At 39.1% G+C, this 12615-nt stretch overlaps 1 protein-coding gene across 1 annotated transcript; it reads right to left on the minus strand.

Moving 5' to 3' along the window:
• Positions 1–231: 231 nt before the first annotated feature.
• On the minus strand, positions 232–11331 carry LOC149278258 (dopamine receptor D4-like). The gene is made up of 4 exons (XM_089502156.1): positions 11092–11331; positions 8962–9074; positions 6193–6749; positions 232–434 (listed from the first exon to the last, which is right to left on the minus strand). Exons 1-4 carry the CDS (start codon positions 11329–11331, stop codon positions 232–234), a joined length of 1113 nt encoding a protein of 370 aa, XP_089358282.1.
• Positions 11332–12615: the final 1284 nt, after the last annotated feature.

A 12615-nucleotide genomic window follows, 5' to 3' on the forward strand; every position in this document is an offset into this window, starting at 1 on the left:
CACCAAAAATTTAAAGACATGCACATTCCTTTTATCGGCGTAACTACAGATATTTTTGGCAAGAATCCCTAGAGCCATAGTGTGGTCATAATATGTATACCCTTTTATAAAATATGTGTTATTACAGGTCCTGTCAAGTGAAAATGCATTTACAATAGGAATTGTCTTCTTCCAAGCTTCAGTAGAACCGTGCTGGTTGATCAAGCTATCCTTCTTTGTCGCTCAGGTGTGTCAGCAGCAAATCCTAAGTACCTTGCGAAAGTAGTTCCTGAACTCGGTATTGAATATTGTGTATATTACAGGATTCAAAGCACTATTGACGTATCCCAACCATGTGACAATACTGATCAGGGGTTCAGAGATATGACACGTTTCACAGACAGCCCGGGTAATGTGAACCACAAAAAAAGGTGTCCAGCAGAAAAGAAACGCACCTACAAAAGAGAAAGACAAGGGGTTAAATAAGATCGGAGTGGTACAAGTGTAGAAGCAGCAATGAAATTCAAGCACACATGTCATTAGAGGTAATATGTTTTATATGCAACGTTTTAATTCTCATTTTTTGTTACAGACCAAACAATGCTGATTTAATCCACTTTCCTACAGGTCAGGCTATCCCTATTTGCAGATGAAACTGCCGCGTGTGAATCTATATAAAGGTCCTCTCACTCTGAGCCTGAACTGGTTGTACAGCTAATTAGATTAGTATATAATCAGACTAATCAATCCATACGCAAACACGTTATCTTCCATGCTAAGCACCGAGGCAGTTTGAAACAAAAATACCAGAGTATTACACATTACATCTTGGCGTCAATATTTTAACACGTACTCCATACCATTTTAACAAGTTTTAGTTTTCTACAGTCTGATTCATTTAATTTGCCTGAACTCCACAAGCAGAACACATTTATAATAAAATGAAACATTCTTTATTGTGCTGCACCAATGTAGTCTCGTGACTCAGGAGTATTACCATTAGTACCACCCTACCCTATACAGTCTGTGGCAACCATAATAGGCAAACTGTTGTGGTTAGAGTTGTTTCTATACACATTCGCTGGTATTTATGGCTGTAGAACACTGTTACACTCATACTCAGCAAACATTTTGGACATCAAGGAGGAAAGAGGGGAAGATGAGAGATATTTAATTGTTATTTCATGGTCACACACACACCTCTTTCCGCCACACAATTTGATGAAGAGTTAATAAAAAACAACATTCTGGGCATAGATACCATGTACGTCTCCCACTCCCTTCCCTTTTGGGGTTAAAGTAACAGAATGTTTTTAAGAGGCACAGACTTGCCTAAGGCTGCATGCAACACTTGCAAAGCAACTTAAACAGTATATTCACAAACATATGAGTTTGCAAGGGCATGCATTTTTACCAGTTTGATGAGAGAGTATGCACATACAATAACCCCAAAGGGGCTCATGAACCACATATACCCCCTCACTCACAATCCCTGCTCAGTGGGAGTTACACAGCCGGGGGAAAGCTGCAATTTAGGTAAGGGAATGAGTGAAGGAGGGAGAGGGTAAGGGAGGAGTATGCATGTATGACTCTATATATCTAAGAGTGTATAAGTGTTGGTACGTGAGCCTGTTTATATGTGTGTAAGCATATGTGTAATGGTATGGACATGATTGGCACTGTTAAGCTTTCTGGGCACAAATATGGCACTGGGAAGATGTTAGAGGATAAAGGTGGCACCATGGAACTGTGTGGGGACAAAGATGGCAGAGACAAGCAATTTATGGCACTGTTAAGCTGTTTAGGGACAAAAATTACACTGTTAAGCTGTTTGGGGAGAAACATGGCACTGTCATGATGTTTGGGCACAAAAGATGGCAGAGACAAGCTTTTTGGTCACAAAGATTGCACTATTCAGCTATTTGGGCACAAAGATGGCACTGTTAAGCTGTTTGGTCACACCGATGGTATTATTAAGCTGTTTGAGCACAACCTATGTCCATCATCTTTGCCCCTGTATGTGCTTGCTGCGTCTCCCTGCTTTACACTGATCTCAAGGCAGAGAGAGAGAGGCAAAAAAGATAGCTGGATTGTGTACTAAAACAGTCTTTGTACAGCTATCCAGATCAGGTCTATAGGGTTAGGGGAAAAAATCATAAAAATAAACTAAAACAAAATGAAAAAAGTATATAGACATGATAGAATTGTAACCCTATTACATTGGAAAAACACAACATACTATTGCAAATACCTAAATATATCAATATTTTTTTCTTGATCTGCACTGTCTATGTATATCATTTGTCTGATTAAATATGCTTGGAAAAAAGATAGCAAAGGTGCTACAAACCCATTGTCCTTGTTAAAAAATACCATTAGTGCTTAAGGGGTTAAACAGGTTTAGGAAACGTACAGAACAAAGGCAGAAGATAAATGGAAATGTGCTGTTTGGACAAAATGTTTATCAAACATTTAAATAATATTTCCTTTTTTGGTAAAGCTAGTGACACTTGGCACGTGAGATCTCGATTTGACGCACTGCCACAGTGAATCCCATATTGTTGATTGTAGGGTCCGCTGTAATGGAAAATATGCCTCTTGTCAGATTTGTTATGAAACATCTGAGATGCTTGGTAAAACTTGGTAAATCTTGGAAAACCAGTAAGTGGAGAGCCACTGTCTTCACATCCTTAAAGCCCACTCCAGCCCTAATTTTAATGTTAAAACAAGGCATAACGGACAGGCTAGATGTGCCAAATGGTTCTTATCTGTTTTCAAATTCTGTATGTAATAACTTGTGCATTTATTTTTATACAAACTTTATTTTTTTCAAAGTTGCCTGTTGATACGAATCAACGAAAATGGGAGCGATCTCCCAACAAAAAATTGACTCTGATATGCATTTAATCCTTACAGGGCCAGAACATGTTAAAAATCTTAAAAATGAACCCCTTAGACTCAAGTAAAAAATATCAAATACATTTTTTTCATAAACCTGGGACACAAGAATCCTTGTTTAGTCATTCTTAATTGTCTCCCTCCAACTCGTCATTACTGTGAGGAGGAGAGAGGCAGAGAACAGTGACAAGGGCAATGCTTGCAAGCATTGTCTTTGTTTGTCATCTGACTTTACTTTAACCCCTTGACAACAATTTATGTGCCTGGCACAACATGAGGTTAAACAAGCGTAGAAAACAATCAACGATTGACATTGAGGAATCCACCAACACCCAAAAAAAAATGCATTGGCTCAGTACGATCACTCCTAGGAGCTGTCATACTCACCATTATAAAAGAACAGGTACTGCTGCCAATGCAGGTAGTTTGAAACAAAAATACCACAGTATTAACATGTTAACTGAGGCCTGTATAGTCTGAGATTAAATTCTTTTTTTCAATTTGTCTGAGCATTGCATGGTCTGATTTGGGGGTAAATTTGCTGGGACATCCACTTCTGGGATGATTTGCAACTGTCTTTCGAATAATCTTTCTTACTGTAGAGTGATGGGCTTTAAATTTTTATGAAATGTCCTTAAAACCCTTCTAAGATTGATGGACAACAACAATTGCTTCTCTAAGATCATTGCTGATGTCTTTCCTACTTGGCATCGTGGTCACACTTGCAGATGATCAATAAAGCAAGGATATTTGATTAGCAGCACCTGTCTACTACTTAGAATCTTAATCTCTATAGAAACAGTAGTTAGTTTTTTCACACATTGCTTCTTCATTTCGTCTTTATTTTTGTTGAATAAGTCATGAAATGGTGTAATATGTCATGTGCTGTTGTCCATCTAAAGATGTATTTACCAAATTTTTAGACCTGCTAAGGAAAATATGATTGTTATTATGTCCTGATTTGTAAAACCATAGAATTCAAAGAGGGGGGTACTTTTTTTTCATTGACTGCATATGATTTCCAGTAGACGTGGGCACCGGCCAACTCTTCATGTTCGTCTTCTTGGGGAAAATATTCGCCCGTTCCTGTGTTTGGTTTGGGCGAATATTGGTGTACATTCTTCGTGTTAGGCTTTTTCTACGTTTTTTTTGTAGAAGGGGTAAATATGGGGTTAACGCAGTACGCACTACATCATCGCAGGGGTTAACGGAGTTAAAGGGCCATAAGAACGACTTTATTGGTTGCTGGCAGGGGACTCCTCTAGCATCAACCAATTGGATTTCCTCTCCCATTAACCCCTGCGATGCTGCGTAGATAAGGTAGGCTAGATGGGGAAGGGACCAGGAAGATTAGTAAAAGAAGACGTGTCTTCGTATACATTTTGCGGCCACCATGTTCGTTTGTTCGGTATTCGGGCTGAACAACGAAAACGCACCCTTCGTGTTCGTTTTCATGTTCGCCCGAATACAAATGCACAAGTCTAATTTCCAGTAAAGCCCCCCCGTATGTAGTATCTACAGTAAAATGTTGTCACATTTTGCTCACCATTCCTAATACTTGTTCCATTCAGAAGGAGAGTCTTATCTTATACATAACAATCTATTGGAACATCCAGGGCAAAGAGACCAGTTTGCTCCATCTCATCAAATGCACTCAAGTATTCTTACTGTAGTCAGTAATAAAATTAAAGGAAAACTGTTCCCTTCACAGCCTTTAGCATAGCCAGATACATTTATCATGATTGCATATTGCTTGTTTTATTTATTTTTCAATGACTGTGTTTTAGAGATATTTTAAGAGGTAGTTTACCTTAGAAAGCTGATCTCTGCAAAACCTATCAATTTTGGCTCCTGACAATATCTCCCTGCTCCTAATTCCACCTGTACAATGGCTGTCTGAACCAATCAACAACAATCAGCAACTTGGGAGTAGGGGAGCAATAACCTAATGGGAGGGGATGGTCATACAGATCCTAGGATTGTGACGTTACAATGGCTTCCTCCATTGTATACACTTAAGGCGGGTTTCTAAGATATACTTTATATATTTTTTATATTAACTGGTAAACACCATTACATTTATTATTGTGAAGAGCTGTGAAGTACAGGACACAACAACATCAAAAAATATGCTTTAACCCTGGTACAAATAATAGTTTATTAAGAAAAGCTTCACAATAACGGAAATTATTATATCCGACACCCTTGTACTATTACTGTAATTACCCGTACCTATGCCATCTTCAATAAATAATGGTTTACTCCTAAATATAAATACTGTTGCAGCTATGTGCCTCTGTGCCATCTTGCATGCTTTAAGCCATTTCTGTGTCACCCAGAAACGAGGAATGACGAGATTCTGGTTAGGCTAATTAACACCATGTTGGAATACAGGGGTTAATAGAATCAACAGTTCTGTATTTATAAACACAGTGAAACATTCACATTCATCTGCAAGGCACAGTTAGCTGTTATTATACTGTCTGGTATTTAACCCTTCATTACCGTTTGGAAGGGCATCTGCTCCTCATCATGCACCATGTGACTATCTCTACCAAAAAACTAGTTTCTTTGGGTTTCCCAGGGCATAAACTACACTGACACCTGTGCATGTCTATCTATCTCCATTACCCAGCCCAAAAGACTGTTATCTAAGACATCTGTTATCTAATATGTGTTGCTTGGTAGTCTAGAAGGCTCAGTAATGCTTTATCTATGTGGAACAGCACTTTGAAAGGAACAGTAACGCCTGATTTATTTCCAAGTATCAATGCAGCAAACAGTTTGGTTTGCTCTTCCAACTGACTGCTAGATGAGACATATTTTAATAAAAAACATTTAATTTGCTGTTGGCTACTGCCCAACTCCTGGAAGGCAGCCCTTTGCACACAGAAACACAGGAATTAGGGCTCAGCCCAGTTCCCCAGGGCCTGTCTTAGAACAAGGTGTCCCAGGCAAAACCTAAGATCAAGATAGGTTTGTGTTTGCCAGTATGTGGATAAATGCAGTTAAGACACAAATCACAATTAAATTCATAGTGGTGCATATTCACATTTATTTGTTTCAAACTGGCTCTGTGTCACATACATATCTTGAGGGTCCTGTGATAAAGGTATCTGTCTCAACAATGTTAACTTTCCGAGTCACTCTCCTCTTTCCCTAGGCATAGGAGTTGCATTTATCAATTCCCACTACCTGTCCAATGCCCCTCCTACTCCCATTCTATTTAATACTATCTGGGGCTAGCATCATCCAGATATGTGTTTACAGCTTAACTTTTCCCAGTTATTCATTCTATTGAAGGTATTGACTTACCTACAACCACTGGGAGAACTCTCATAGCTTTTCTTTCCCGTCCATTTATCTTGGCCTGTTTCCTTTCAGGCTCCATGCTATTTGAGTATTTGAGGTGTGGGTAGGCTACAGTCTGTATACCATGACCATTGTCCACGTAAGCCTTTGAGAAATGGCAGTTTGGCTGGGTATAAAGGTGGAGCTCATCAAATTTTCTGTCTGTAGGGCTCTTATCAAATAAGAGGTTTGGGCATGGTGGCTTTCTTCCAGGAGACATATGACTCCGTAACTTGGACATTCTGGTCTCTTCCCACTTACGAAGTCCGTGAAACATGGCACAGTACAGCACTAACATAATGGGACACGGAATGAAGAAAGAGCATATAGAAGAGTATATGACAAAGTTATTGTCCTCCAATTTACAGACACTTGGATCCCGGCCTGCCACATTGTTAAGTCCAAAAATAACCGGGGAGGCCACAGCAAAGGCAAAAATCCATGTGGTAGAGATTAGGAAGAGTTGGCGATTGTCCACCTGTTGTCTATTATAATGCAATGGGATGGATACAGCAATGAACCTGTAAGAGAATACAGAACAGGGTTGTGCATTGAACATTACAATTGAAATACATTATGAAAGCAAAGATACAATGTCTTAAGAACCAGAATCCTAACTTAATTGTGTTAATTGTTTGCTACATATAATGTATCTTATTTTAATTAATGTGTTTAAAGACACATTTCAATTATTAACTGTAGAGCACCATGATGCACATACCTACCAATTATTATAAGCTCCTAGAAAAAAGCACAAAAGCTGGGCAGCAACATGTTAAATTTTAATGATTCCTAGACACAAAAAATGGGCAGTAAGCCAGCCCTACTAAAGGGTATCTTCACCACTGTGGCTGCCATGTTGATTATGTGAGTCATTAAGAGTACAGCGCCCCTTGTTTCTGAAATGCCATTTGCAGAATAATTAATCCTTAATTCCCAGAAACCTTTCTACCTGGGTTACTACAGTATAAAGAAATTGAACACAAAATGCCACAAGGTGTGCCTAAGCAACATTCTGTTTTATGTACAAACAAACCTTTGGTCAGCTAACTCTGAGGATTTAAAAGCCAATCTAATCTATTTTTTTATGAATTATTGCAGGATATATTCTCTCTATTGTAAAAAGTATCTTCAAGACATCAACTGAATTGTTCTTTTTTGTAAATCCGTTCACAGCAAGAAAAAGATCAGAGAAGATTAAAGGCAAAGCGAAGGTCACATGCCCTCAACATGGTCAAAGTAGAGGAGAAGAGAAAGTTAGGAGACATTAAAACTTTCTTGTGCACAAAGGGTTTTAACTTCAGAATGAGAGATGGTAGAACAAAGGGTCATGTTCTAAAGGAAGAGAATTATTCTAGCAGATACTCTGGATCTGTACAGAATTCATTCATGTAAGATTACCCATTTTTGTGTATATCATTTGTCCTAAACTATAAACATCACCCACAATTTACATTATTTTATTACATTAATGGTTGATACAAGAATTATATGATAGAAAGATAGATAGATGGATGGATGGATAGATAGATAGATAGATGGTGATGTATCTACATGAAAGCTCAGAACAATAAAGTTGGTGTGGAGTAAAAGCCATAAAATTCTCCGCCAAGAGAACAGAATCCAGCAAGGCTAGACGAAATACAAGCCCTAAATTAAATCTCACTTTATTTAGCTACATTATACAGGGTCTTTTCTTCTCTTGTGCAAATGTCAGATCTATGCAGCCGTCATCAGCATAGACCTCTTTCTGGTGCATCCACAGTGCCCTGCTTTGGCACTGTCATCACTCCTTGAACACAATGGGCAGCAGTACCACATGGGAGCACTGGAAAAAGATCTGTTCGTCTGATATGACATAGATCTCTTCTCCCTTAAATCTTTTAAGCCAGGGGTGTTGGGTAGGACAGGCCCCTTTTGGCCCTGGGAGCATGTAAAGCCAAATGGACCTGTCTCACCCCCTCCTTCCCCAATACAACAAAAATACTTCAACATAAACACACTCTACCCCAAACATTCCCCTTGCCTGAGCCGTTCTCTACAGCAATTCCAATATGCTGTGACCTTTTACACTAATATCGCTGGGTCATGTAGTGTCATGTTACGTAACGTTGCCGAGACCTACCACTGCGCGTGGGCTAGCCCTGTTTGTATGTAAACATATTTCACCTAGGGTGCTAGAAACTGTAGAGCCAGCGCTAGTATTGATTTTAGGTAAAAAAATTTCTGTACTGTTTAGTGGAAGACATGTCATTTATTTTAATGTTCATGTAAAAATTAAGCTTGATTGAAATCACATACATGCATACAAACTCACACTTATCTTTACTGTGCATAAATCTTCTGGTGGGGAACTCCTCTATCAGGGTTGTGTTCAACCAAACCAAAAACCCACAGAAAAGTTAATGTAAAAAATAAAAGATACCTTTTTCGGGTTCAACAAATACACAATTATTATACAATAGAGTTATCTGGGTATATATACACTTATATACACATACATACAAAATGCGTTTCAGCTTTTTTAGCTACAGCAGCTCCAACAACAGTTGGAATGCCACAGCTTGCCTGCTCATGGTTCAAATCAGATGTAGCCAACAGGTAGCTCTTTAGATGTTCTAGAGCTATACCTGCAATAATACCCGGTAAGCTAAATTCTGATTATCAACATCTGGACAGCTACATTTCACCCATAGATTTTACTCAGTGCCATATAGAAAAAAAAACACTTACCTGTCAACACTTATCGCACAGAGGTTGAAGATGGAGGCAGTGCAAAGCATGACATCCATAGTCATAAGAACATCACAAAGCACAAGGCTCAGAGTCCAAACACCCCCTAGAAACTAAATAGAAGAAAACAGTTTGACTGAGTATGACAGAAGGGATACAGGGGTGGAGGGCACAAAAAAAACCATTGTACACATCAGTGTTCCCTAACTCATATATTTTGAGAACATCCATAGGTGGATGGGAATTTTTTACTTTACTGAAAAACCAAGACAAATGGCCATATGGCACAGTGGCCAAACCCCAAGGTCAGTTACGTTTACTGAGTACCAGCAAGCTCAATGCACAGGTATTCAGTCCTGAATCCCAAATTCTAGCACCCACCAACAACACTACATGGTAACATTATAGAAGGACCTTGTTAGCCCAGATCTGTCTATAAGTCTGATAAAATAGTGTACTAAGGTAAAAAATTCATAACCGCACCAGAATTTCCAGTAACAGTGCCTGAATGTATTTACATGTGACACGTCTTGCTCATTAAAGAATGTTTTTGGCAGTTCTGTTCCTGTAGCAAATGAAAACCCACATCAAAACTTCATATGACACCACCTCTTGTGATGGGAGCAATTAGTCTTTGTGTGTATGTGTCCTTACCTGGACCCTAACACATCAAAAATACTTATCCTTATCTCTTGCCGAGTTTTAGCTGTTGAGTAGCAGGCAGTTACAAAGACAAATTTAAAGAAATCCCACTTGGTTAACCCACAAAACTGTAATTGTAGGCAGTGGCGTCGCTAGGGTTGGTGTCACCAGGTGCAATGACACATGGTGTCACCCCATCGAAGTGCGTAGTGCCATAATTCCTCCTCCGCTGTCCAGTGATGATTTGCCAGTACCACCGCCGCAGCCGCGCTATGGTAGGGTGATCCCAGGCGGATTACACTCTCATAGAGTTCCCTGCCTGGTATGGTGTCCCCCCCTGTAAGGTGTCACCCGGGTGCGGTCCGCACCCTCTGCACCAGGGTTGTGACAACTCTGATTGTAGGTGAATTACTATGGATTTGAAACATTTCATGTCAAACCATTTACTATGCATTATCAAGGGCCTGCCTGGTTCCTCCTACTAGAAGAAACTAGTTGACGCTGAGTTATACCTAGTTATTGCAGGTCTGGATTAATACTCCATGGCACCATAGGTAAAGTACCTTAGGGAGATGCCTAGGTTGCCTTGTGCTCGATTCAACACTAAGTTAACAAGGTTAGAGTTCATGGATTTCATTTTACCACATTCATTTTTCATTATTGAGGGACAACTTTGCCCTTCTTGCAACAAAACCTTTTCTCTTCATAAAGTACTGTTAATGGGGTGACGTAGAATTGATAATTAAGTGAATAAAGCTGTTTGACATGAGTGTGGCATCATCAGCAGTTGCCTTGGATGACTGTAAAGACAGGTTCTGTTATTGGGATTATTATTTTCACTTCCAGTTTAAATGTCAAAATACCTCTGTTAAGAAGAATTATAAGGCTATACTGCTTTCTTACATTACAACTATTGATTGGACACAAAACAGGATACTACAAATAGGCTCAACTTATTTACATGTGCTTAATGCAATGTATTGTAACATATCTTTGAAAAACTTTATCAGACAAATTAATGCCGTATGAGTGTAGAAAGAATTGGTTTGTAATTGCCAAATAACTGTTAATGGAATGAAGAGGGGTTATTGTGTGTGAGAGAAATACAGAAAGTGTAAATTTGGACTTGGCAAATGATTTGGGAAATACAAATCTGCATCCACTTATAACCTTAATTCCTCTACACACTATAATGATACTAAATTTCAATTCAAATGTTTAAAATCTGATGTCATATGTTTGCACTAATAATATGCAAACATATATCTATATCAATATACAGGTGAATCTACAATTTCAGTATAATTGTTACATATGTGTAAGTACTGCTCTGTCTAAATATGTATACATATTATATACATACTATACACATAGCATAGGTTTACATTTAAACTGCAGAAATTGTAAAAAGAAAATGTATGTAACAAGCCAAATGGTTACATGCATATATCAATCGCATGAGTGCACTTTAAGTAGGTGAACACTTACCTCTGTGTATACATAGAGGGGTAGAACTAGTACAGCCAAGAGCAGGTCAGCAACAGCCAAACTGACTATGAAATAGTTAGTGGTGGTTTTAAGAGCTTTCTCTGTGCAGACACTAAGACACACTAATACATTTCCACAAATAATAAACACAATCAATAGAAGACCAAAGACCAAAGCCAGATAGTTATACTGAGGGTCTTCTGTGGTGTGAGAAGTTTGATTGGAGATATTTCTGACCATGTCTTCTTTCCTGGAAGAACAATCCACTGCTCCACAAAAGCAGAGGATCCTAAACCTGTCAGGGTGTATTCTGAGTTGACTAAAACATGTCTTTCTTTGTCTTCCAGAAAGAACAGCTTATCCCAAGGATACTTCATCTAATGCTCTTGTTGTTTTAATGGTGCACCCTATGGGAGGTTATCATTGGACCACCAGTGATCCTTTCAACAGATATCCTATATCCCATTCTAAGATCTATAAAGTGAAAGTTCTAAAGGAGGTTTTATGTCAAGGAAGTCCCAAATGATTTCACAAGGATTGTTCAGCGCCTTCTGCCAGTCCCATGACTTTCATAACTGATCTCCGTGTCCCCATGATGGTGGAAAACTTTGATGTCCTTGAAGAATCATTTTGTACAAACCCAAGTACACTGCTGTCCCCTGCAGAACTGTCAAAAGTACAAGATGACCCATAAAGACATAAGCACCCCAGGTAAAGTATGAGTTTCTAGCGGTGACTCAGAGCTTGATGTAAATGGAGGTGGAGGATCCAAAGCTTTCATCTCTCCTTCCCGACGAACTGAACGATCCCAAGGTGATTAATTTGCAAGTGGGTCGCGTCCAGGAGAAGAAAGCCGATTAAGGTAGAGAGGGTTTGTCCGGGCGCTGCTCCAATCAGCAGCGAGATCTCAGACCCGCTCACATCCCAGCCGCAGAGCTCAGCTTGGTTTAGCAGAGAATGTGTCGGGGAGGGAGGACGACGGGGCTTCTATCTGCTGTCACCTGGCTTCCAACACACATTCATATAGAAGCATGTAAGCAACATTCACACAATCACCTCCAACTGTCACAAGCAAATGGTTCAGGCTGGGAATATTTGCACTCTCCAACTTAAGTGAAAGTTACTATGAAGCCCTTAGAGACAGATGGACATGAATACTAAACATACTGAGGAGCCACAATGTGAGCAGATCTTTACTGATTGACAGTGGATTTAAGTGCTGCCAACCATGATGATGTCTAGCATGTCATTTTACATCCATACAAACACGCTTAAGGGATTTGCCCACCATGTAGCCCAAACTCAAGTTGTGCCAAATTCGAAACAAAGGTCACTGGTGCTAATAATTAGGACTCCTAAGGATTTAATTCTATGAGGTCTAGATGTTTTATACCAGTATGGTATATTTCCTTGTTTTCATGTATCCTAACATCAGTTCAATTCACCCATAAGTGAGCTGAGGCATATGTTAAAATGTTAAAAATCATATGTTAATATGTTAAAAGGGATACTTTTATGAAACAA

Source organism: Sceloporus occidentalis, unplaced genomic scaffold (assembly GCF_023333645.1).
Source record: "Sceloporus occidentalis isolate IW3139 unplaced genomic scaffold, rSceOcc1.0.p SCAF_196, whole genome shotgun sequence".
Taxonomy (NCBI): domain Eukaryota; kingdom Metazoa; phylum Chordata; class Lepidosauria; order Squamata; family Phrynosomatidae; genus Sceloporus; species Sceloporus occidentalis.